Source organism: Trichechus manatus, unplaced genomic scaffold, assembly GCF_000243295.1.
Source record: "Trichechus manatus latirostris isolate Lorelei unplaced genomic scaffold, TriManLat1.0 scaffold00055, whole genome shotgun sequence".
Lineage (NCBI taxonomy): Eukaryota > Metazoa > Chordata > Mammalia > Sirenia > Trichechidae > Trichechus > Trichechus manatus.
Window position 1 is genome coordinate 8,036,717 of NW_004443991.1, and position 27,799 is coordinate 8,064,515.

Sequence of the window (27,799 nt, forward strand, 5' to 3'; positions counted from 1 at the left end):
ATTTAAAAAAAAAAAAAACTCCAAATACCCAAAACTGGAAATCTGTCCAAAGATCTATTTTTAAATCTCCAATCTTTGTTATAGATATAAGAAATATAAGAAAGCCCTTGGGGTAATCAGTTATCCTCTAGGTCTTATTATAAAACATTAAATTAATTTATATTTATTGAATGTCTGCCTGCAGAAGGAAAGCAGTTGGCCTTATATTCTGCTTCTGTAAATTTTAAAACGTACTGTCTGTTTCTCAGGGAACTGTAACTATTTTAGAGACTTTTCCTGAGTGATTCTTATTTTAGCCTCAGAGAGCAACTCATGGGGGCAGTTCTACTCTGTCCTATAGGGTCACTAGAGTTGTGTCGACTCGATGGCAACAGGTTTGTTTTTTGGGTTTTTTTAGAGACAGATGTGAGGCAGGAGCCATGCCTTCTGAAGGGAAAAGAAGGTTGGTTGGAAACACCAATATAAGATTTATTTACCTTATTTTATGCAAATAATACGAACCTTCTACGTTTGCTAGCCAACAGAGCCCTCTGCCCTTGAGGTATTTTCGTAAATGTGCTATGCTAATTTTTTACAATATGTAAAAAAAAAATTGGCATAGCAGCACTTACGAAAATACCTCTAGGGTGGAGAGCTCCACTGGCAAACAAATGTAGAAGGAGTACGTTATTTGCATAAAAATACAGTACTAGGCTTTACAATGCTTCAGAATCTCAGCTACTATAAACAGAATCTGACCTACTATAAATCACAGAAATTTGGCTGATAGTATCTATGATGACATGCGGAAATCAATACTGCTATAAAAGTAAAAATAAAACCAAACCCATTGCATCAAGTCAATTCTGACTCATAGTGACCCTATACTTACGGTTAATATCATAAAATTAAGGTAAACGTGCAAATGAAACAAATATATAAATATACAAATATATAATATATAAATAATATAAATATACAAATATATAAAAATATACAAATATATAAAACACAGTAAACAAATCAAATTACATAAGTAAAGGAAATACAAACACTTCAGATTTTTTAACAATCATTTCAAATAAAGAGCCCATCAGTATCACTTCCTCAACAATATGATGAGGAAAACTGAAAAGAGAAATATGAATACGGAATAGCACGAAGATATCCATGCTGTTAATGAAACCACAATTTTACCTGCCATGCTGTAAGGCAAGAGGTGCACATCAAATGCCCACAAGGCTCAATCTTGACATCTTTGTCATTCTCTGCACAGATTTTACAAAGCTGAAAAGTGGAGCCCATTTCACAATATAACTCATATTGTTCCTGGAATTTGGGGGAAAAAAAACAATATTAATGTATTTATGTATTTCTAACATGATCATTGATACTGAATTTTCTCAAATACAATGACTTACAGTAAATATACTTCACACTTAATCTTGTCAAGAATATTTTAACTTTAAGGTTTGTTTTGAACTGATAGATCACAATTTGGTCTACAAAAAATCAGTTTTTTAAAAAGGTTTGCACTTTTATTACAAATTTTATAAGGTTCTTTAATGCTGCAAGGGAGCCCTGGTTGCACAGTGGTTAAGCACTCCACTGCTACCTGAAAGGTCAGCAGGGTGAACCCACCAGCCACTCTGTGGAAGAAAGATGTGGCATCTGCTTCTGTAAAGATTTACAGCCTTGAGAACCCTATGGGGTAGTTCTACTCTGTCCTATAAGGTTGCTATGACAGAATCTACTCCACGGCAGTGGGTTTGGTTTTGGGTTTTTAAAGCTTCAGATTATTTAGTGTTTCATACTATTCCTTTAGAAAGGGAACTGTTTCTAACAGCTACAGACATCCAAAAGACAAAACTCACGGTTTCAAATAACAATATAAATAACTTCAATTAGTTTGTAAAATCCATATGTTCATTTACTTTTATGTCGAAGTATATAAAAATAAATTATGATTCTGAGGGAACACAAAATTTTACTTATTTTTAGAAATTCTGGAATGTAAGAAAAGTAACATTTGCTAAGTCCTTCGTGCATGCTAGGTATGTAATGCACACTTACTATTTCATATAATCTCCACAACACAACAGATACATTTAATTAAAAACAGAGTCTTATTAAGTTTTAGTTGTTTTCCCCAAATTCTCAACTAGGTCTCTGGCTCTAAAATGTGTACTCTACTAAAATGTACACCTAACACTGTTGAGATAAGGGTTATAATCCCTTAAGCAACAAAGTGTTCTTATTAAACTTCTATTCTCTTGTTTCACTAGGATTATTAGCTTAGAATGCTTTGGAGTAGTAAAAATCTATCTCAGTGTTCAGTTATTAAAAAGATCTATATCACAAAGAAGGTATACATTAGTAAATGTAAAGAAAGTATGAAAAGTGTTGGTTAATAGGGATAAAAATTAAATGAATTAAGAAGTCAAAATTAGTGGAAATAAAGCAATGCTGTGGTCCAGTAAGAATCTACAATGTATCTAACACTGGGTAGGATAAATAAGTGACAAGATTTATTCCCTAACCTACAAAAATATCTTAAATTTCTGATGGAAAAAACAACAAAAATATGCATGTATGCACAAACACATACAAACATTCTGTCCACCATGATATGTGTGTGTGTGTGTATACATATGCATATAAATATTTTTTAAAGTAATCAAGGAAAACGTAAAGAATGAATGGATCAAGATAGAAAAGAAATTAATCAAAAATAAATTATAAATTGTTGTAGTCCATGAATAAAAATAATGGTTATGACCACCCAAAGGGCCCATCTGCAATTATAAAAAAAAATTACAATAAACTAACATCATAGATGCAGCACTCAATGCAACCTAAACGATAAATCATATGAATATGTACTAGGAATTACAGAACTCTAAAGTTTGATTTTTTTTTTTAATGGCTTTATAAAGAGGAACTATCTCTAGTGGGTGACCTTTTACAGATATTAGAAAATACAGAATCAGTACCTAATTTTAAAAAATGGCAGTTATATATTAAATTAAAATCTGTCTATAAACAGTAAATATAAATGTAGGCAAGTGTGTTTCACAAAATAGTATCATGACTATAAGGACTAAAATCTGGAGATCCAGAAATGAAGTAAATCATTATCTACAGTCTTCCCCAAAATTTATAACTCCTATGTTTTTCTTGGATTTTTATTATTTATTATACAAAGCATGAATATATCTAAATTATAAAGGATTTTAAAATTAGATAGTATGTAAAATGAAATATATTAGAGTTCTCTCTTCCTTCTCACCCTGTTACGCTTCCCCAGAGGAGTTAACACTGTTAGCAGTTTGGTGTTTTTTATTTTTTTTTTAAATACATTCCTATGTTCATATATAGGTAATTTCCCGTTTACTTATAAACACAGAACTTACATGATAGAACATTTACAAAAGGGAATGTTACATAATGGAGTTTTACACAAATGAAACTTGTTTACATAACAAAATACAAAACTTCGTAAGTACGTAGAGAGCTACCTCATTCCTTTTAATATTTTCATACTATAACATAGTGTGAGTATAGCATGGTTTGCTTAACCTATTATTGAACATTTTGGTATTCTGCAATTTTTCACCATTATGAAAAATGCCTACAGTGAATGCCTTGGTGTACAGACGTTTTTTTACACGTGGAATATTGAGTCAAATGATGTACTCATTAAAGATTTTGATAATTACTGACATACTGCCCTCAAGAAATGCTCTACCAAGTTACACTCTCACTCATAACCTATAAGGTTGCCAATAATGGACTTATAAAAAAAGTAATTATTACCTTTAATAAGTTTCAATTACCTATTTGACTCTTTTAAAAGCTATTGCATAAAGTTATTCTAATCTTTTTTTGTAGTTTTCTAAACATAAGGCTGTTCTATCTACCTATTTATTTATCTACCCATCTCTGCCATTTAAATGCCATTATTATAAGAGTAATAACAGCAGAAACTGTGCTCCAAAAATAGAAAAAATAACATAATTTCTTTTCAAATATGCTTATAATTCCTTAAATATATTTTGCATTAAATATATGTGCATGATTTTAACCACAGTATAAGTAGAGAATATTAATTTACTTTGGAAGCATTATACATAGTTATTTATGATAGTTTTCCAGAAACTGTGCTTACCTGTGTAACTTTTATATGATCATGGGGTGTAGGTTCACATAATCCAGTTAAATCAGGATTATAACTCCTCCCGTCAGGATAAAGATAGCTGAATTTTGAAACATAAACATTATTAGAAATATAAACCTTTTTCATTGCATTTAAGGTTATATAATCTATTTTCAAACAGTCTGATGTTTACTTTTCATTCAAGCTGTAACTTCTCTAACCATTCACGTAATATTACAAGTTAATCTTTAGAATATCTGGAATCTAGAAATCATTTTCCTATGAGAAACGCATAATAAATATGAGCTCAGCATCTAAGAAATCATTTTCAATTAAATACCTTTAATATGTATCCTTTAGGTAAGTTAAACGTTTACTTCAGTAGTCACTTATGTACTATTTCAAAACTACTTTGAATATATGTGTATTTGCAAGTATTATGTCTGTCACTTGAAGCATGGTTAATGTTATCTGCATCATTTTATACCACCTTTAACATCACATGGAGAGAAAAACAGAATTAAAACTACAATTTTCCTGCCAAAATAATTCTAACACCTTGTGGTGTTCCTGTTCTCCAGCTTCCCAATTCATTCTTCTGACTCCTCTCCACTCAGCCCAACACACCGTTTAAAGAAAAAATAGAAAAAATTATATAATTTCATGTTCCATTTACTTCAAATCAAGCTAGAAACAAAGAACCTAGAAACGTAAGTTCCATTATAATAGAGAACTGCAGTCTGAAATAAAAGTTACAGTAATAATGCCATCTTGCTGTATTAAAAATCAGTTCTACCCCTTACTCATAAATTATTTTTAGAAATGAAAAACTAATGTGTTATTAAATAAAAAATAAATGGCAATATTAAGGTTAGATTTTTTCCAAATCATTAAATTCTGTTTACTTCTTTTTAATACTTTTCTAATCTATGTGGCGTAAGTGAAAAATTAAGAATATAATATTAGGGAGGTAAATATTTTCAAAGATAAAAGTATACTAAAGTTAATCTGTGAAATAACAAAAATATCTATCCTTAAATGAAGAGTCTACACTTTAGTAAATTCCAAAGAAGTAAGTCTTAAAATTTACCCAGGGAAACCAGAAAAATGAATGTATAGGACAGACAATTCTCATATGGTTAGGGACAGGTAAGTGAGATAATGTTTTTCTTTTTTAACACTTAGGAAAAGGAGCTGATTATATCTGACTATGAAACAAATTTAGTGTGTCATTATGGTGGGGGGCAGCAAATTTCTAAACATATTAAATGAGGAGCAAAAGCTGATAAGTAACTTTCTTTCTATATCCTAAAATGGCCATTTGAAAATACATCTGATATATTACAATATACAGATATATTCTCTACATATTATTAAATAAAAAATTTTTTAAATCCATTTCTATCAAGTCAATTCCAACTCACAGCGAGCCTATAGGACAGGGTAGAACTGCCCCCTAGAGTTTCCAAGGAGTGGCTGGTGGATTTCGAACTGCCAACCTTTTGGTAAGCAGCCAAGCTCTTAACCACTGTGTCACCAGGGCTCCATTAAATATACTGTTGTTGTTGTTAAGTGCCATCGAGTAGGTTCCAACTCATAGCGACCCTATGTAAAACAGAACAAAACACTGCCTGGTCCTGCGCCATCCTCACAATCATTGTTATGCTTCAGTCCATTGTTGCAGCCACCGTGTCAATCCATCTTGCTGAGGGTCTTTCTCTTCTTCACTGACCCTCTACCTTACCATGCATGATGGTAAATATATAGATACATATATATCTATAAATATCATATTAAATTCTAGGGATTCAAAAAAATCTTACGTAAACTTTTTCAAAAACATTTTGCCATCTGTCTTTCTCAATATATCACATTTCAAAAATATGTGAAAAATCAAGAAAAATTAAAAATTAAAGATTATATTAATGATAATAAGATTGCTAGAGGAAAAGTTAAAAGGTTCTATTTAACCTACAAGAAGCCAATTCCACAATTACTGTCCTCATATAAAAGGATGCTGCTGATGACCATCCTTCAATGGCAGTGAAGGAGTAAATATATTGATTAGTTATCAAAATAAACCTTTTTTAACACTTAGGTCATAAAATACTGTATTAACTAAAAGAATAGCTGACCCTGATAATAGCTGTTCTGCAGGAGAAAGATGTGGTAGCCTGCTTCCAAAAAGATTTACAGCCTTGGAAATCCTATGGGGCAGCTCTTCCCAGTCCTACAGGGTCACTATGAGTCAGAATCGACTCGAGGACAGTGGGTTTTTGTGTGTGTTTTTTATAACAGCTGTGCCAGATGATATCATGTCACTGATCTTAAGAATGTTTATTTAATATAATAAAATCGATTTTAATCTACTCTATCTCTAAAGTTTAAATTTAACTAGCCAAGTCCCTCTGAAGACTTATGTGTGTGTGTTTGTAAATATTACAGTTAACTTCCAAAGGAGTTAATCTGCAAAGGAGTTCATAAACTAGACTCTACAGATTACAATATTGTAACTTGTTACTTTGACTCACTTTGAAAAACAGATTAAAGGTATTATAACAATACAAACACACTATATCACAATACTCCATCTACAGGTTTGTCCACTCATACCCTCTTATTAATGAATTAAAACTTTAAAGTACATTTTCTTCTAAAAATAAAAAGCCTGTAATAGTGACGAATCGTAAGCTACAGATATGAATCTCTGATACACCAGAGGTAAGAAATAAATAACTGAGAACAGCAAATTTATGAAAATTAAAAAAGAAAAGAAACACATCTGGTACTACAGCTTGCCATATACCTCATATGTAACTGTATCTTGACAGCTCATAGATTGAAGAAAAAAAAAATGAGTTGTTTTTCTGCACATAAATTCCACCATTACATATATGTGTTTTTTTTACAATTACTTTGTAAAAGGAAAAGCTTAAATCATTTGCTCTTTTCTAACTCCAGTGAGCCTTCTCTTCCTAGATTCCTATCACAATCCACAATGCAGCAAGCTGGATCTCACTATGTCCTTGAGTGACCCAGCAAGGCAAGGGCAGAGGAAGGCAGCATGAAGTGGTGCTAAAATACCAAAAAAGGATGGAGGAAACTGTACACTATGAAAATGAATGAGAAGGACCTGATATATTTACTATGAAGGGGCCTATCACTTGGTCCAAACTGTGTGTGTGGCAAAAAAGTCATAAATCTGAGAAACAAAGCAGAGGGACTTACTTGTATTTAAGTTTTAAAAAAACAGCAGATAAACTAAACATAGCCATTGCTATATAAATTTGGATTATCAATTTCTTATTCGTGTTAATAAAAGAGGATACAAAGCGAAAAGCAATAAAGATGTGAATAAAGAAAGGATGAGAAGAAGAACATCTAGCACAACCAACCAAAACAAAAAGTAAAACTAGCAATTTGTGGGGTATACAAGGCAAGAGAAGTCAACTACCTGAAATAATTACCTCTCAATATATATATAAGGAGCTGTGGTGGTGCAATAGTTAAGCGCTCAGCTGCTAACCGAAAGGTTGGCAGTTCAGACCCACCAGCCACTCCTCGGGAGAAAAGACGTGGAGATCTGCTGCTGTAAAGATTATAACATAGGAAACCCTATGAGGCAGTTTTACTTTGTCCTCTAGGGTTGCTACAAGTCAAAGTCAACTTCATGGCACACAACAATAATAATATATACATAATGAGCCCTGGTAATGCAACGGTTAAGCACTGAGTGGTTTGAACCCACCCAGTAGCTCTGTGGGAGAAAAGACCTGGTGATCTCCTAATGATTATAGCCTAGAAAATCCTATGGTACAGTTCTACTCTGTCATATAGGGTCGCTTTGAGTCAAAATAGGCTCTCGAGAGCACACAACAATATATACATAGTTTTACGTTTATTTTCAAACTACTTTTAAGTCCCATTTTCCTACAAAAAACATTAACTCATGTTGTAATTTGATGCTGAAATTTACTTGCTATAACACACAGCTAGATTCAAATAATTAGGTTACTTTAAAATGCCTATTTTAATAAATAATGAAAACAGGAACATCCATTTCTTAGTGTTGAAATAAAAAAACAAACAGCCAGATCATCAGTTTCACTAAGCATTCTCGATTTTTCCAATTTGTGAGCAATAAGCACTCTGACTCTCACATTTCTCATACTTACAATCCTTCTCTGCTGCCGTCAATCAGAGCTTGAAATAAGGGCTTGTTATGAGGTATGGTCTGTAAGATGTTGCCATCCCCCGTCACATAGCCAATGGCCCACTGTCCCAATCGAGTGCAGCTTAACCGAAATATGTAGCTGAAAAACATGAGAAAATGATGTGTAATCACATTCAAAACGTATGCTAACTGCTAAACAATTTATTCAGGATTTTTTTGAGCAAAGGAAAGAAAAAAAACAATCCTTTAGAAGACCTGAGATAAATTTCTGTGTTTTTAATTTATTTAACACCACTGTACTCCAAGTATCTATCTGTAAAAGAAGCACTCATAATATACTTTTTTAAATTACTCTAGGGTAATGTGAATAAAAAATTGCAATTGTAAGCTATAAGGTGATTTATTGCCATCCCCATCAAGAGTGCTGTATATGAAAGCGCTAGTGGATGAATTCGCTCTGACATAAATCATTTTTGGAAACAGTCAAGTAAAAATAAAACAAGTAAGTAAAAATTTAATTTGTCCACCTCAGACAGAAATTGAGCCAGTTTCCACTATGGAATTCAATATGCTGACTTGCAATTTTAATATTAAAATGATGTGTTATTTAATTGTTAAATAGCTTGTTTAAAAATAATATTCTTTCTTTCAAGCATTCCAGCCACCCATCTTTAAACAGAAGCTCAAAAGAGGTGAATCACATTAATGAGAAGGCAAACTAGATATGTTCATGGATGCCATTTAACCATGTGAAGTTCAGTATCAGCTTTAGAAAGTTAAAACAGTTCAAAAATATAATCAAATATAAGACAATTCCCTTAAAATTAATCCCAAATAACAAAAGACACTGACTTGGCTTTAAATTCAGCATTATCGTTTATTTATTCTTCAGCTATCTATTACTTACTTCATTTTAGACATTTCTCTTTACTTAAGTGTACTGCACTCAAACTTGTCATCATGATGTCCATATTTGAATTTCATAACCTATTAAGCAGACCAAAAGTAGGTCAACTTAATCAACTGGTTAATCCATATCTGAATTTCATAACCCATCAAGTGGACCAAAAGTAGGTCAACTTAATCAACTGGCTAAATTTTGGTACTCTAGCTGCTGTCCCTGAGTATACCTGGGTAAATCAAAATGATTAATGTGCTCAGTGCTAACAGAAAGGTTGGTGGTGTTTCGACTCCACCCAGAAGCACCTCCAAAGACAGGGCTGGGGATCTACTTCCAAAAAACCAGCCACTGAAACACTATGGAGTACAGTTCTACTCTGACACACATGGGGTTGTCATGAGTTGGAATCAACTTGCCAACAACCAATGTTTATTTTAGCTGCTGTATGTATGTGGCAGATATAATATCTCTTAACATACATTAGTAACTGATGAATCAAGTATACTGTAAAACTAATTTTACAAGACAATATCCCGTATATAATAGCTATATAGTCTTTGGATCTAATTAACTTGCATATTTAATAGTGTAATATGATTTTGTCTTTCAAGAAAATTCGGTCTTTAAAGAAAGGGAGAAGTGATTTTCTTAATTTTAAGAGCTTGTGTAAGTTACAGAACCTTTGTAAAGGGCTTTTCTAAGAAGTCTAAAAACATATTCATCTAGTTAGCCTGAAAATACGGTATCATTCTGTCAACTGCTGGCATTCTTAATCCAAATCAGATAAAATAATTCTACACAGACTTATGGTTGTAAAGTACCAAAAATAAAAGAAAGTTGAAATAAATTATAATTGGGAAGATCACTTTTAAACTACTACATAAGAAATTAATATGATAAAATTCTTTTCACATAAAAAGTCAAATGTCAAATAGAAATCTTCAAGACGTGTGTGCACTACTGATTTCAGCAAGACTTCAAGAGCATGCTATTAAAATGGAGAAAATAATCACAAATCTGCATTACAGTAGTTTTAAAAGTAATTCTAGGTTTATTCATATATTAAGAATCACAAAAGCATATTTGTGAAGTTGCTCAGTTTTTAACCAATGCCCTTATCTGTTTTAAGATGGTGTTTCTAAAACTGACGCTTACAGAGAAGGTTCAAGCAATTAACAGAGATCAGCGAGAACCATAATATGGTTTTTTAGAGCCATTTCTTCCTCTCATACACTTTTCTCCAATTCGGTTTCACTTGCATGACACTTTTTCATCATTTGAGGCTGAGCCTTTTTTGTTAGTAGCTAACACCCCCACCACCACCGTCATGAAGTAAATTTTTGCTTTAATTTTAGCACCCTGGTCTCTTAAGTTACATGCTTATCTTAATCAGATAAATTTATGTTTGGAGGGCAGTTGACAGTTCAAGGCTACTTGGTAAGACTAAAAGTTATTCAATGAATATTTCACTCCAATTCCCAAATATAACTTCATCAGGCAACTAATGATTTTGTCAGTTGGATCCCAATGAAGCACAAGCTAAAGAACCTAAATAAGTACAGAATAGGCCAGACTATCTTCTTTACCATAAAGCCAAAGAGAAAATATCACATAAACGGCTTTAGTTTACATTTAGCAGATCAAACAAAATAATTTCCCCAAAACTCTCACGTTAAATTTGTATCGCTCCATAATTCCAATCACATCACATCTTTCAATCATATTCCAGGAACAAGAAGATACTTGATATGATGCCAATCAAGAGAGTAAAAATTATGCAAAAATCGAGAAATTAATTTGCTCTGTAAACCCTCATCTAAAATACAATAAAAAAAATAAATACGCAAAAAAAAGGTAATGAGAGAAACTGGAATAACAAAATGGTTTGTCTAAGCCACTGTTAACATGTAAAATATATGACCAGCTCTAATGGTCACAATGAGAATCAACTCTCCTTAATCTAAACAAAAGACTTCAAGGGGAGTAGAACCGTTTTCAGTACCCACTGCCTCTTTTTTAACGCAACACATAATTCTTTAAAGAAAAGAAATAAAGTAAAACAAAGATAGAAATGTTCACTGCAGTAGGGGAAAAAAGGAATCAACTTAAAAAGATTATTAAAGAACAAACCCCATATGCACTACAAGTTTTAAAAAAATGAGGTTACAAACAAGGAAGACTTTTAAGTTATCAAATCCATTCCTAAAATGAAATCACCCCTGTATAAAAACCAGTGCACTAACAGACACTGGAATGGCCTCTGACTAAAATGTGAACACTCAAAGGGTAGGTCTCCACTGTCATTACTGCTATACCCAGCACACTGCATGCCATAGTGTGCAGGTCCCATAGCAAAAATGCCCACTGTGTGCCTAATACATTTCTAGAAGGGATATATGGGGAAATACACCAAACCAGAGAAAAGACATATTTTCTGGTCCCATATTTGCTATTAATGAGGTATAATTCCTTGTCAAAAGCCAAACAGGTTGACCAAACAGTCAGCTTCTCTGAGCCTTGCTCAGTTTCACTGTCTAGAAATAAAACATAAATTCTGAGGCTGTAAAGAAGCATGAGGTATTATGGAAGAAGACTGCAAAGACATGAAACTGGTTAGGATTTTAACACTGAGCTGTATCATGAACTTAAGTATGTTTATCAGAGTCAAACTGCATATGTCTTGAAAGATACCTTAAAGGAATGAACACAAAACTGATTCGTCTTTAGCATCATATTCAAGTAAGTATTCAAATCTATCTTTATGATTTTATACACAAACATGGGTGTCATAAAAACAGTCAATATGTTAATGCCCTACCCCATTTAGGAAGTCAGACGATTAATGGATCTCTAAGTTTCTCAAACAATGATAGTACCACATTCCCTTTCACTTTATGAACAATTAGTTTAGGAATAAACACATTGGATCAAATTAAAGGACTCCATTAAGAGGCAGCATTTTGGTTTATGAGCATTATTTTCCCCCAGGGCTGTTACTGATTCACTGAGGAATGACCACGGAGGATTTTTCATCCTTAGGTATACGACGTGGTATTACTGCTGCAAAGACTCACCTTCCGGGTTTGGTGCTGTATTTCTGCAACCGTGCTTTGACTTCATCATACGTGAGAAATGCCATGTAGCCTGGATGCGTCACAGCTAAGAAATTCCAATTCCGTAAAATAGAACCCCAAGGCTGAAAATATAAATAAATGAAAAGGAATTAGCCAGAGAACAGCAACTACCTATTTATTACATATCAATCCATCATCTAACACACTTGCAAAACTCTCTTGGATACTATTAAAGTTTAATAAGCTTATGTGGATTAGGTCAACTTCTGTCATCTAATAGCACACATTTAACAGCTTATTCTTTTTTGGAGAAACATGATTAGGTAGAACATACATTTACGGAGAACAGAAGAAAAATCAGAGAATCTCTTCTCAACTGAGTCTATTCTCAAAAGAGCATTTGTGATCATTTTGAAACATAAATCACATCACTCTTCTGTGCAAAATCCTCTAACTCTGAGTAAAAGCCAAAGCCTGGAAGGACTACAGAGTTTGGCTCCCCAGTTTCATCTCTGACCCCCTCTGCTTACAGCTCTCACCCTTTCTTCTGGCCTCTTTGCCGCTGGCTTGATGGGAAAGCTCTCTCCCACCTTAGAACCTTTGTATATGTTGATCTTCCACATGAATTATTGTTCCCCAAATATCCACCTGATTCCTCTCTTCAAATGTCACTTCTTCAATGACCACCCTATTTAAAACTGCAACCTCCCATCATATTTCTTACCTCCCTAGGGGTTTGTTTGGTTTACAACTGTATCCTCAGCATCTAGTCTGGCACCTAAAGCTAATAGCTGTTCAGTCCATATTTGCTGAATGAACAGAGAAGGAAGAAAGAAGGCAAGGATGAATAAAAGGCTATAAAACATATGGGTGTCTTGTCTAAGAGAATTTGCTTTAAATATGAATTCTGTCAACAACTAGTTACTATATGATCATGGACATGTTATTTGTCCTCTAATCTTAATTTTCTTCCCTGAAAATGAGTATTAGTTCCTACTTCATAAGGTTATTGTGAGGCTTAAATGAAATAATACAGGAAAAACACTTAACACAGTAATGCCATATAGTAGGTATTCAGTAAACTCAATTATTATCATCATGATTATCAGTATCAGGCTCCCCATTTTATAGAACAAGAAACTGTACAATAGAACTTAAGTGATCTGACAAAGGTTACACATTAACCGTAAGGTCCATGAGGGCAAGGAACATGCTTGTCTTGCTCGCCAATGGGATAACAGCACCCATGCATAGTATCAGATACACTGTAATCAGGCAGCAAGAACTGTTATTAAACAGATCCTCTAACTAGTGATTTGTCTCAAAGGCCGTGACTCCTAGGTGAGTATTCTTCCCATGGTAACACACTATTGTACTCACAGTAGATTCATCCTTAGACAATTAAAATTAGAAAAGGTTTAGGGTTTAAAAGTAAGGTACGTAGCAATCTTTTACAGAAATGCATTGGTTTGTATCAGTCTAAGATTCTCTCAATGTCACTAGCCATCCCTCCAGTTGCCAAGGCAAGAGAAGAAGGAAGTTGGTGACAGACAATTTTGCTTGAGGGTATGGATGAATCATCTCTGCAATACTTTTAAGGCTGAAGCTACATTAAAGCCAAGGAATTGGCAGTATACTCTATCCGATGTGCCAAATTATTAATTAAATCTTCTCCATAAAAGAAAAAGAAGACATTTTCAGTTGCCAAATTAAAGTAGTTGAAATAGTCATCCTAGATATGAATCGTGCTTTTGTTTGTTTTGAGACTTGTTCCTTATTATTGTTAAGCAAGTTTCAAATTTACGAGGCGGAATTCTTCAAGGATATAGCCCTTGGGATGAGGATAACAAGGAAAAGAATGATTTAGTCATGAAGAGAAAGCTTGGACATAACAGGAAAAATCTTCAGGGTATTTCCCTATCATACTAAAAAAATCTACTGGTGTGGGAGAGATCTCCGTGGAACACCATTACGAGAGGCTCTGGCTATGTGCTTGAAAAAATAAAATAAAAATGGTTTTTAATTTTCTGTTCAAGGCATGTCTCAAAACTGCATAAAACAATACCTGGAAGAATACAACCATATGTTTAAAAGAAAAAAAGAAAAAAGTGAGAGAGAGAGAAAATGCTATTTTAGGCACTGGTTTTTGTTTTGATCTACTCCCCCATCTACAAAGGACAAGGATGGAAAATAATACCAAATACTTGCATCACTTCAATAAAAGTCCATATAAATTAACTGAAGAGATGTTCTAAAAATGCAGAGAGCCAAACACAAATCAAAATACAAGTGAAAAAAATACAAGTGAAGCCTTGAGCCAACAGCTACAGTATTTAGCAATCATTTCTTAGTACATCACTCAGAAAGCCAGCTTCTTACTACAAAAATATTTATGTAATAGAGTCTGTGTACAGTTTTCTTGTAAATGCAACCCACTCAAAACAGTCAGAAACATGTGGTAGTTATGTTTTGTTTGTTTTAATTATTTTGTCAAGTCATGGTTTAAAAAAGCAAAACAAAGTGTTTCAGGAACAAAATTATTTTTGTAATTTGTTTTCAGATTAAAAGAAATACTTTCACACATACCAGAACAAAATTATTTTTACATTCTTACATGACTACAGAAATTAATGAAGTGAATTAAGGAGACTTACGCATCCATTCTCCCAAATGCTACTATTTTCAAGAATAGCCATTTACTGACTTACAACTTATATAGCAGAGGGAGGCCTTGGCTAGTCTGCCCAGAAACTCTCTCTCCTTCCTTGCTACAATCAGTAACCTTCCCCCTCTTTTTTTTCTCTCTCCCTATTCCACTGGTGCAATAAACTCCATTCTCAGATCATTCTTTCCTTATTCTGCCACATCTCAAATACAGCCGTCCATTTCTCAACAACCCAGTCTCCTCCAGTAGTGGGGAAAATGGGGAGAAAAGGAGCGGCATTCCCAGGGAGACGGAAGAAAGAAGTAAATTCCAAATGCTTCCATTCCAGGATTTTAGTTCCTGCCAATCAATCCCAGCATCACTGAACTACCTAGAGAGAAGAATGAGAAGGTGATGGAGCCGGAGAAAGAAGAGAGAATGAGGAAGATAACCACTACAAAATCCTTCTGATCACTACCCAGCATTTGTTCAAGTTCTGGCTAGATATCAGAATAAGGGAAGACAAGAAGAAAGGTAATAAGCATCCAGCGCTCTTACTTTTTTCAGTTCCTAAACAATCCTCAACTTTATCTCCTGGCCTCTGCTGACTCCTTTAAATCCTTATGCCAGCTTCACTATTCCAGACTTCAAATTCTGAGAGTATACCTTATCCTCTTTCAGATCCAACTCTGTTAAAATATCCTAGCCTCAAATATTTCAGAACTAGAAGAAGTCAATGCCAACTAATCAACAAAATCATTGCTGCAACAGAATATATGTTCAGGTAATTCCAATATTAACAAAATGCATATTTTTATACAGAATACTTGGATATACCTTAAGAAAATTGTTACTCACTTTTTTGAAATGGTGTTATTTTTTTTTAATTGTGTAAAATTAAAAGATCTACTTCTCTATACGTAAAACCAATTTTATTGTATCTCAAGGCAGATGTATTAGAATACAGTCAAAGCATTTGAATAATGAGTATAGAAACCAATGGAAGGGAAGAATCTAAGAAACATATAGTGACATTAGTATTTTTTTTTAGCTACTTTTGTAATTAACATGTTTTAAAAGTGACTAGGCACTTTTTGGAGCCCTGCTGGTGAAGTGGTTAAGAGCTCAGGCTGCTAACCAAAAGGCTGGCAGGTGGAATCCACCAGCTGGCTCCTTGGAAACCCCATGGGGCAGTTCTACTTTGTCCTATAGGGTCCCTATGAGTCAGAATCAACTCGACAGCACACAATAACAACAGGCACTTTTTGGTTCACAGGCAAGATTGTGATTTTTTGTTATGAAAAACTTTATATAGTAGCTCAACTCATTTTCCTCTTCCATTCTACTGAACATAAATAATGTCCACAAGCTTAGAGCAATAAGGGCACTATTAGAGAAGTAAGGACTGTGTTAAAGTGAAACAGCTCATGAGCAAATGTGTGCAGATTAGATAAGCTTTTAATTCATATTGTTATCCTCATACCTTTAATATATATATATAACTCTAAGGCATTCTAGTATGTAATATGCACACTAAAAAGGCATTCAGACTTCCCCCAGAAACAGGCTCTTCCTCAAATGAGCAGTTAGGTATCATGTATGAAAATCACTTTTGCCCTCTTCCTTCACAAGGTTGAGTAGCAAAGCTACCATTTAGAATATCTTTGAATCATGTTAAATAAATGGAGTATTTATTCAGTAAAAGTATCAAAAACCTTTAATAAAAAGGAGAGATTCCATTACAAAATGATCAGTATTCAAGTGACACAATTATTTTTCTAAAATGTATCATAATTCATTGAAAAAGCGTAAGCGGACAGCACATATACACCAAGGGGATAATCATGAAACTATAAAATCTGAAAAAACACAAAAATTCACATTCTGGAGAGTAATGTATATAATTTCTTGCCCTAGATGTGTAGGTAGAATTATGATTTTGAAATTGTAATAAAGTAAAATGTATCCTGTAAGTATTTTCGACAAGAGTTAATTTGCCTTCTGTTAATGAGTTCTTTCATAAATTAAAAGTTAATCCCATGCAATGTTGTTTTCTTAAATAAATCAATCACCCCAATCCTTGCACACTAGTGCCAAGCAAAGTTATAAACCAGAGAAGAAAAATTCTTACAATGTGGTAAACATGAAAACCAATATTACACTCTAACATTTATTGAAAGCATGTTTCAAGTAGAATAAATCTTACTTCAGACTAAAATAATAAAAAGTCAAGTCAGAATATAAGCCTGGCTTTCTATTCAGTTTACCTCGGCCAATAATTTATATTATTAGTTAGAAATTTTGAGTAGGAATCTTTTATTCTGTGAATATTTGATCAAATTCCATAGATTATATTACAATTTTGTGGCACAGCCAAACTCGAAACTCAAATTTCAAGTCTTCAAAATCAAGACAATTCCATTAAAACATGTAAAAGAACAAAATAATAGCATCTGCCTTACCTCATATGATTATACCTGCTTCTGAATAGTTAAGTGAGGTAATCGTGGAGCAATGATTAAAATACAAAACAATAAACAGAGCAAGAATGTTCATTTCAGTGTTGATTATATTAAGGGAGAAGCAGAAAAAAAAATCTAAGTTTTCCAAAAGAGGGATTTGTTAAATTAAGACTGATATGTTATTTTTATGGAATATTATATAGAAACTGAAAATTGAAAATTACATTGATGAAAAATATTTACTGACATGGAACATGTTCATATGATTGAATGAGAAAAGCGGTTTTAAAACAGTACCCACCACAATACAATTCTATACAGAATAGTCTGCTATTGCTGTTTTCTACTTCCCTTTTCTCCTAATGAATGAGAAAGGCAAAAAGAGAAGATGGGATACAACTCTAGTAACTGCACACCACCAATCCTTTAAATGCTGCATTCTATCAGTTACTAGGCTGAAAACATCAACAAAGTAAAGTGAGAAACTCCCCGTTGCTATCGAGTTGATTCTGACTTACAGTGACCCCACAGGACAGAGCAGAACTGCCTCCCAGGGTTACCAAGGCTGTAATCTTTCCAGAAGCAGATTCTCCCGTGGAGTTGCTGGTGTGTTCAAACTTCCAATCCTTTTGTTAGCAGCCTAACACTTAAACACTGTGCCACCAGGGATCGAGAAACTAAATACGGAGTTTAAAATAAAGCTCCTTTGCATGAATCCTCTAAGCTGACAAGCAACTACTAGACTCACAGCACTGATACGACAAACTTAAACGAAATGACTCACTCTAAACTTACAGCAATGCCAGAAAACTTACTCCCAACGGCTTGCTTTAAAATTAGACTACCAAGGATTTGACTACTTTTGTAGGTGCGTATGTGTGTGAGAGACAAAGAAGGAAGGGGAGGGGAGTGAAGAAGAGGAGTGGAGAAGAGTGGAGAGTGGAGAGGAGAAGAAAGGGAGGAGAAAAAGGAGGAAGACACAGCCGAGGAGGAGGAGGCTGGAGGGATGGAAAAAGGGAGGGAGGGAGGGAGAGAGGGAAATGGGGATGGACACATTAAGCAATACAAAACTTACCTGAAATAGCCTGGTAAAAATATCAAATTCAAAAACTGAAATGTAATCATTGCAAGTTAAATCAATTGTTGATTTTAGAGCCATTGCTTCCAAGCCAGAGCTAATTTGATGGACCTCATGAAGGCACTGTCTGAATACTTTCCATGGTACAATAGTTCTGTACAAAAAGAAAAAAGAAATTAAGTGTCATTTAAGACATACTTTCTATTCAAATAGTACAAGTCAATCATAGTATTAATACAATTACAATTGTATTAAAAAGCAAATAGTTGAGAATATTGTTCACAATTCAGAACACATGCAATGGTTTCTGCTAACTGGATTATTTTTCACTTACAATATGATAAAAATCTAAGCGAATTTTTCACTGAAAACAGCCCTTGGCTATCATGGTATCTCTAGAAATACATCAGAAAGAAGGTATTAGGTCAAAGCCCTGTGTGTCAGAAAGTCTTCATTTGTGTATACAAGGTTAGTTAACCAAAATCAAGGTTAAATTCTCCCCACGAGGCAGTTCTACTCTGTCACATGGGGTTGCTATGAGTCGGAATCTACTCAATAGCACACAACAACAACATTTATTTCCTGAAAAAAGTTATAAAATGATGGGTCCACATAACAGAAAAAATTGCTTACTCACTGCATAAAAGAGTAATGTGTATCTACCATTTCCAGATAGTTAAGGTGAAAAATTATCGAGACATTTCCACCTTCACTCCAGTGTTTTCTGCATAGATGAAAGGCACATGTTATCTAATCTTCACTATTAATGCAAAGAGGAAGATAACCACACTGGCTATCTTATGGGAATACAGTCAACATTTAGTCATTAATTTATTAAATATCACGTATCAAAATTTTGAATAGATAATGCATTTCCATAGATCAAAAGTTTCGAACCACACAGAAAGCCATCCAGAAGAAAAATCTCTCTCTCAACCTATCCCCTGCCTGAGCAGTTTCCAACATTCAGCCACCTTGCCTCTACCAGGAAAACAGGAAACACTCATTACTCATTTCTGAGTTAACCTTCTGGCTTTTAGGATGCTAACTGCCAATTCCTGAATAGGCAGAGAAAAAAATTACTATAAATATAAATGTATGTATGTATGTGTGTGTGTATATATGTAGTTTTTTTATTAGTGTTTTCACAAAATGACAGCATAAGAGCTATACACACCCTCCACCCTCCTCTTATAAGACTGCAAATATGTAAATCTTAGGATTTTCTTCACCAGTGTCTCTTGACAAATAAAAGATACAGACTTCCTGGACTAAGTGTATATGGATTTCCTGCCTGGCCCCTCCTATGCTGATCCTCTCTGAGAAGCATCACCATAAATACACAAATTTCCTATTCTTTCAATAGTTACCTATTGCAGGGTTGCCAAACTTTATCACATTCGTGAGACCCAACCCTAGATATTCTGATTCATTAGGAATAGGGTGGGGCCTGAGAATTAACATTTCTAACAAGTTCCCAGGTGATACTGACATTGTTGGTCTGGGGATCATACACTGAGACCCACTGATCTACTGCATTTATTAATTGCTAAAGCAAGGTAAAACCAAACCCGTTACCGTCAAGTCGATTCTGACTCACAGCAACACTACAGGACAGAGCAGAATTGCTGCATAGGGTTTCCAAGGCGCAGCTGGTGGATTTGAGCTGTCGACCTTTTGGTTAGCAGACAATCTCTTAACCACCGGAGTCCTGGTGGTACAGTGGTTAAGAGCTTGGCTGCTAACCAAAAGGTCGGCAGTTTGAATCTACCAGCCGCTCCTTGGAAACACTTTGGGGCAGTTCTACTCTGTCCTACAGTGTCCTTATGAGTCAGAACTCACTAGATAGCAGTAAGTTTGCTTTTTGGTTTAAGGCAACGTACTGCGGGGAAATACAATTATGGAAATATAAAATACCATCTCTGTCCTTGAAGAACACACTTTAGGGGGAGAAATAAGACGTAAGGTTAAAGAATGTGGGGCGGTATATAAGGAACTGCTGGTTAATGCAATACACAGTAAGGGCTGAAGGAATTTTGAGGGTAGGGGAGTGGACTGTGGGAAATGGAATAAATGAATGGTGAGGTCAGTGGCATCACTAGTTTAGTGCCATCCAATGTGGTTAAGTCATAATGTCACTCCCCCCATGGACCTCTGCCCATACCAGATCATACAGAACCCTGAGTAACATTTTTTGTACTAATGTTACTTATAAACTGTAATTCCCATATATCACTCCTTTTCCTTTAATTACTACTTCATTCTCAAAAAAAGTTATTGATATAGGTCCACAAATACTAATTACCACAATATTGTAGCTAAAACATCAGAAAATTTGACAAAATCAGAGACTATAAAAACACCAGAAGCAATGAAAATAACAGCACATGCTTTTAGCATGTGCAGATGAAATCATGTGATTCGAACCATTATTATATTTGGGTAACAATGACCACTCTGACCTGCAGCGCATTTATAAGGTCCAAAAAGTAAATTAGCATAGAGTCTTAGCCTTGTAGGTATATTGATACATGTAAGCTCAGCTTACGAAAAATGTTTTTGTTGTTGAAACCAACTACAAGGATATTTTTATAAAAAGTAATAAATACTGCTGAAACACTGTATAGAAATTTTACAGACAGTCATTTTGGCGTCACCCTCTCTGACGGTGTCACCCGGCTGGTCTGCACCCCCCAAACCCCTCTACTGACGCCACTCAGTGAAGCAGACTTACCATGCTGTATTCATAAGAATTTTAGGTCTTATGTACCATTAAAAGAAAAAAACTGAGGCTTGATACCTCAAAAGGCTTTTAAAACTCTGTGTATGAAAAAAACAGGAAACCACAGAGAACTGAAGAAATATACCACATCAGATGCCATTTAGAAGAAAAACACGTCAGACTCTGATTAAGGTTAACAAAATGCCACTGTTTTAAAAAGCACAAGGGAAACCTTTAATAACATTAGAATGCTATTGATTTATGATGAGAAGTGTAAACATGCAATCATGCCCAGCTTTATTACAGTTATCATTAAAGTAGTACCTTAGAAGCACATTCTTCATTTCCAAATTAAAGTTTTCAAATACTCAACACAGAAAAGGGACAAGCACCATGATGTTTCAAATAAAAAACTAAAATAAAATAACTGAAGAACTACTGTTTTAAGAATGGAATATTTTATCTTTTGTATGAAAAAGTTAAGGGGAATTTGTTTTGTGCACAAAGTATATGAAGTAAATACACTTCCAAAATATACATTTCAGTATTTGTTGCCATAATAAAGATTATCCTCATCAGTACTTAAGGTGCTTACAAATCTTAACTCCTTTGGGCAAACAATAATTTCCCAGAGCAAATTATGAAAAATGTGCAGATGTCTAAAATTTTACTATGATATACCACTTCAAATAACCATTTTCAAAGAGACAATCTACATTTCCACGGTACTTGTATACATACTCGGACCTGGTGGCACAGTGGTTAAGAGCTCAGCTGCTAACCAAATGGTTGACAATTTGAATCCACCAGCCACTCCCTGGAAACCCTGGGCAATTCCACTCCGTCCTATAGGATCGCTATGAGTTGGAATCGACTCAACGGCAAGGGGTTTTGTATAAGTAAGACTTCGTCACAGTTCACCTCTGATAAATCTAAGCTCCAAACAGACATTCACTGGAACCACAATCAAGGGTAGGAAGAGCTATTAAGAAGAAAGGCCATTATTTGGTTAATGTGTATACAGAAGTATGTGTAAGAGACAACCCTAGTCTGATCAGCTGAGTGAAACACTCACCTCAGAGACGGTGTTTAAGAATGGGAGTGTGGTGATGTGTGCGTGGCGCTCGTGTGTAGGGAGTGTTTTCACGAGTGAAGAAGAGAAATAAGTACAATGAGTTCTGAAAAACCAACAAAAAAAAAACCAGATTCTTCTAAAACCATTATAAGGATCTGAACTTTTCATGAAAAATTACAAATTGCTATCACATTCTTTCCTGAGATGTATGGGGAGAAAGGACAATGGAGAGCCTGAATATTTGCACCTTTGATTAAACTGTAGCAACAAGACAAGAGTGGTGGTTTCTACTACCTCTTCCCCTAGAGATCAAGAGAAACAAAATATTAATGGCAGGTTTTGTAGAAATGTCAGTGTGCTAATAGATACCTAGGAAAATAAAAGGGCCAAAAGGAAGGGGAAAATGAAGAAAAGGAAGAAAATATTAAAGGCCGAACTAAGCTTCAAACTCTCATCAACACAGAAGTCTTTTATTCTCTTTTATTTGCCACTTACAATTATAAGCCACTTTAATTACAGGTTGAATTAATTTAAAATCCACTGAAAATCACAGGTAACTGTCAATTCACAAAGAATGGAATACAGGACCAACAGAGACCAACAGGTGGCCAGGCACTTGTAATAATATGATTTCAGGATCTTCAGACTTCCAGTGGAGTCCCCAGGTGGTGCAAACAGTTAACAAGCTTGGCTGTTACCCAAAGATTGGCAGTTCAAGTCCACTCAGTGGTATCTCAAAAGAAAGTCCTGGCAATCTACTTGTGAAAAATCAGCCATGGAAAACTCTATGGAGCACAGTTCTACTCTGACACACGTAGGGTTGCTATGAGTCTGCACTGAATCGACAACAACAAGTTTTAAGTTTAGAATTCCCGTAAGAGTTTAAGATTTGCCAGTTATTGATGGCTTACTATCTGCCAATCACCAAGTTAAGGACTTCATATGTATTATCTGTGTTTGTCACAGTAACACTATGAGGCTGATGATCTATTTCCTCATGATACAGACAAGGAAACTGAGACTTAGAGAGATAACAACAAAGGAACTTTCCACGTGGTAGGCATCGTGCTAGGTTCAGAACACAATTATAAATAAGAGATCTCATCCAAAAGGAAGTCACAATCAATTATGTGGAAAGACACATAAATAAATAATGCCAGCCATGTGCTAAGGCTATCATAGAAAAAGATGCATGTGCCATGGAAACCCCATGGGCTCCTTGAGGTCATGGATTGTATCTTATTCACCTTGGCCCAAGACCAATGAGGTATACTGCTAAAATTTGTGTAATTAAATTAAATTGTGCCTAGGGAAGGCAAAGAAGTGTTTCATGGAGGAGGAGTCTTCGAGATTTGACTATGCTACCACTAATACAGAAATCTTTGGATGACTGTAACAGCGAAAGCTCTGTTCATGGAATGTAACAAGAGAGAAAATCTTAATAAGGCTATTTTTAAATCTGTTATGAAATGATGGATCCTAATCAGTCTACCAAAAAACAAGAGTAATTATCTTCTGAAGTCTTGAAAGGTAAAGAAAATCAGACCAATCTGATGTATGAAAACAACAATGAAAAGGGTATCAACAGGTCAACAACTGACAAATCACTCAACCTTCTAAGTCTCTCCTCCTCCCTAAAAACTGGAGGAGTGTATTAAATTCTGATTTGAAAATCCTCCATTTTTAAGACAGTAGTAAAAGAAATGGAAGACATAAAATGTCAGAAGACTGGTTTTTTAAAAAGGTAAAACATTTTCATGAAACCACCAGTTCATAAAAGGCTACAGGTTTTATTTTTAACTGATGTGGAAGAAACAGAAACATTCCATATAACAATGCTGTGAACATCAACAAAGACTAGGGTGTTTGGAAACAGGAACTTTTGTATACTTCTGGTGTGAATAAGAATTTACACAGCATTTCTAGAACCAATTCTGCAGCATGTTTAAAAGCCTACACATTCTGACCCAGAAAGCCTACTTCTAGGAATTTCCTCTCTTTAGAAAATTTTCTCAAGAAAATAAGTACACAGTAATGCAAAGACTCATTCACAAGTCTCTTCACTGCAGCACTGTTTATAATAGCAAAATATTCAAAACACGGATGCCCCACAGCAATAACAGGACAAATTATAGTACATCCACAGATTGGAATATTAACTATTAAAATTATTCAGAAAATATTTTTTGCCATGGAAAGGATCTATAGTATATTATTATAGCATTTTAAAAACTGCATGTCCTTTATGATCCAATGCTAAAAACTATGTAGAATGCCCTGAAGAGATCCATATAAATTTTAACTAATGATAACTGGATTTTGGTAGAATTATACACTATCTGTATTTTATTTTCTGGAATTATTTATGGTCTTTAAATCTTTCTATATTTCTAATAGATTTAATGTATTAAAGGAATAAAAGGCATACTAAGAGTGTTTTAAAATATATTAATCAAAGAATCAATTAAAAACATAAATCTGAACATGTTTTGCATATGACATGGTTGTACATACAGAAAATAGAAAAGAATATATAGAGTAAACTATGAGAAATAATAAGAAAATTTAATAGGGTTGCTGGTATTTAGGAATACAACTGATTTTGTATTCCTAAATACCAGTAATACACAATTGGAACATAAAACTAAAAAAATACTGACTTTTACAATGGCATCTAAAAACATCAAATAGAAATAAGGCTAACAAAAGATGTGCAAGGACACAACAAAAACCCACAGGCACGCACACATGCGCACGCATATACACACAATCAGTGATGTAAAAGATATAAATAAATATATACCACTTTTATGGACTGGCAGGCTCAATACTGTAAAGATGTCAGTTCTTCCCCAATTGATCTATAGATTCAATACAACTCCAATCAAAAATCCCATGAGGCATTTTTGTAGTAGGAGTTGATAAACTTTCTAAATGTTACAGGGAAATGCAGAGTCAAGAATAACCAAGACAACCCTAAGTAAACAACACTGACAAGCTTATAATTTTTGTATTAACTGAGGCAGAGTGGTATTGGTGGTTAGAGTTGCTTAAAATCTATTCAAGCTCAGAGATGTTAAATGTCATTTTGACTTTAAATGCAAAGAAAATCCCTTTTATCTATATTTACCCATCCCTACTTATTAGTTTTATCTGAACTTTGACAGAAAAGTCACCTTATTCAACAAAGATATCTTAAATGTCAATACCTTTAAACAGAGGGCTAGTTTTCTTCAGAAAAATAATAGGTTATTCATAAGATATTTGATATGTTCTGATTTTATTATGAATGCAAATCAGTATTCATATAGTCTGTTGACATTTTGTTTATATTTATTTCTTAAATCCTATCTTTTTTTTTTAAATGACTATTTCTTAAAGGATATGAAAATAGAATAGATACTTTTTGGACTATCACTGCTGTTCTATCAATAAGGGAAAAACAACTGTTTTCCAGAAACCCACAGAAAAGGCATATCAAAAACACTCTGGGCAAATAAACTGCCTTACAACAACTCATCTTTGGTAGAATGGTAACTATGGTTATCAAGGATATTCATAATTAAATCCACCCATTCTTCCCCATAAAAGAATATTCCTGGCTCTCATGGAGAAAAACACAAAAGCTAGGTATTTGTGATAGATTTTTTTTTTCCTTTTCCAAAAAGGCATAGCATTTTCTTCAGCGTGTAGAAAAATACCATTTCTCTGTATAGTGGAGAAGTATCATTCTCATTTTTACATTCTGAAACTTAAATCTAGAGTCATATATTTTTGTATTAGATTCCAGAAACAAGCAAATTTCTTATCGTTATTCCTAATTTTCTTAATAGTATCATCCATGTGATAAATTTCATGTTTTCTAATTGCTGGTCTCATATCCTAACTTTTGAATGTAATAAACAGTAAATTTACTGTAGCCATAAAATTACTTTGTACATAATAACATTTATTTTCCAGTTTTAAAAATAAAGCTTACTGGTGGAAAGGGCTAAGAAGAGGAGCTGTGAATACATTCCACAAAAATGTGTAAAAATTCTACTTTTTCTTTCTCCACCTGGTAGTTATCGATCATAGAATTCTGATCTTAAAACAATGCTCATTTGCACTTTTCTTCCTAACGCACCACTGTTCTTCAGTATATTTTCTCTGAAAGTTCAATAATACTTAGTAATTCACAAGATACATGAGATGCAATAGCTCATGGGCTGTAGTAAGAAGTCTCTGATCTACTGAGGTTAGAGTAAGTGGAACTAGGGTATCATATACCCAAAAATTATTAAGTCCTGTCACAGAAGGCTTAAGTGAGGATTTAAAATGATCTTTCCTTTAGCATTAATAGCTCAACCTGTCTTAACAAACAAACAAATCAGGAATAAAACAAAAATTCTCATATATCTAAGCAGGCCAATTAGGTTAATACGCAATGGATGAAGTCTACTAGAAAAAGAAGTTAAATTGGGGCAAAAGAGAAATATGACTTCCAACAACACCTGTAAAACTCTCACAGGAGAATTAGTATATACACTGTCGTGCATAGTAAGACCCCTAAAAAGTCCTTTTAATAAGATAGACTATTGATAACTGCAAAGTAACAAGCAAAAAACAAAACTATTGAAGGAAAATAATTACAATTCTGTTCCTATTGGATTAAAAAAATAATTAACATTCAAAATAAGGAATAGAAAGGTGAATTATTAGCAATCTATTAACGAAATATAAATCCCTACATACTGATGTTTTAAAAAGCTTGAGTTACTGCATTATTAAGCCAAAATAATACTTCTACCAGCAGAACACGATTATGGTTGTAAAGAACTATAAAGGATCTGGGATTCCACTCTGCTTGTAACATAATGAGTTAGCCCATCAGAGAGACTTCAAGGATGCTGGCAGAAGACACAATGCGTCTGGATCAAGGTCAAAGGACTTTATTACTCACAGTTAAGAGCAGTGGTCAAGTATCAACATCTTCTTGCACTTGCTCCCTGAGCCCTAATTCCCACACGGCAATGCAAAGAGGGCCATGACATCTACACACACAGTGGGTTTTGTTACAGGAGAGGAACCTAGAACTTAGGGAGGCCAGATCTTCTATAATGGGTGATACGTATGCCTGCCTTTAGTTCTGGAGAGAAACACTGCCTCTGTCTTTCAAGGCTGTTAGCATATGTGCTTTTTGCTCCTGAATGAGAAACTATTTCTCTCTACCTTTCCAAGGTAGACGCATCTTACAGAGAAGGGTATGAACGTTTGAAGGGATTAAGAACCTGGGCCTGTTTGAATCCAGACACACATTACTAAGTACTTTGAAATAAATTAATTCATTCTCTAGATATTTTTCATATGGGGTATCTTTTTTAATAAAATGTAATTTTAACAAAATATAGTTTAAAATTCCTTTTAAAGTAATTTGAAATAAACCTAACATTATAACGAAGCTATGAATCATTATATTAAAACATTTTCAGAAGTGTCAGGTCTTAAGTTTCTCTAATATTAGCTATTCAGGAACAAAAGAAGTACAGTATAAG

At 34.2% G+C, this 27,799-nt stretch overlaps 1 protein-coding gene across 1 annotated transcript in view; it reads right to left on the reverse strand.

Annotated features, from left to right (window-relative positions):
• Positions 1-27,799, reverse strand: part of CBLB (Cbl proto-oncogene B) — a 243,189-nt gene that overhangs the window by 84,526 nt on the left and 130,864 nt on the right. Inside the window, exons 4-8 of the mRNA XM_004378154.2 lie at positions 18,466-18,622; positions 12,285-12,406; positions 8,311-8,448; positions 4,148-4,235; positions 1,177-1,308 (exon numbers count right to left, since the gene is read on the reverse strand). Of these exons, the coding sequence (XP_004378211.1) occupies positions 1,177-1,308; positions 4,148-4,235; positions 8,311-8,448; positions 12,285-12,406; positions 18,466-18,622 (637 nt within the window). The remainder of the gene's footprint in view (positions 1-1,176; positions 1,309-4,147; positions 4,236-8,310; positions 8,449-12,284; positions 12,407-18,465; positions 18,623-27,799) is intronic.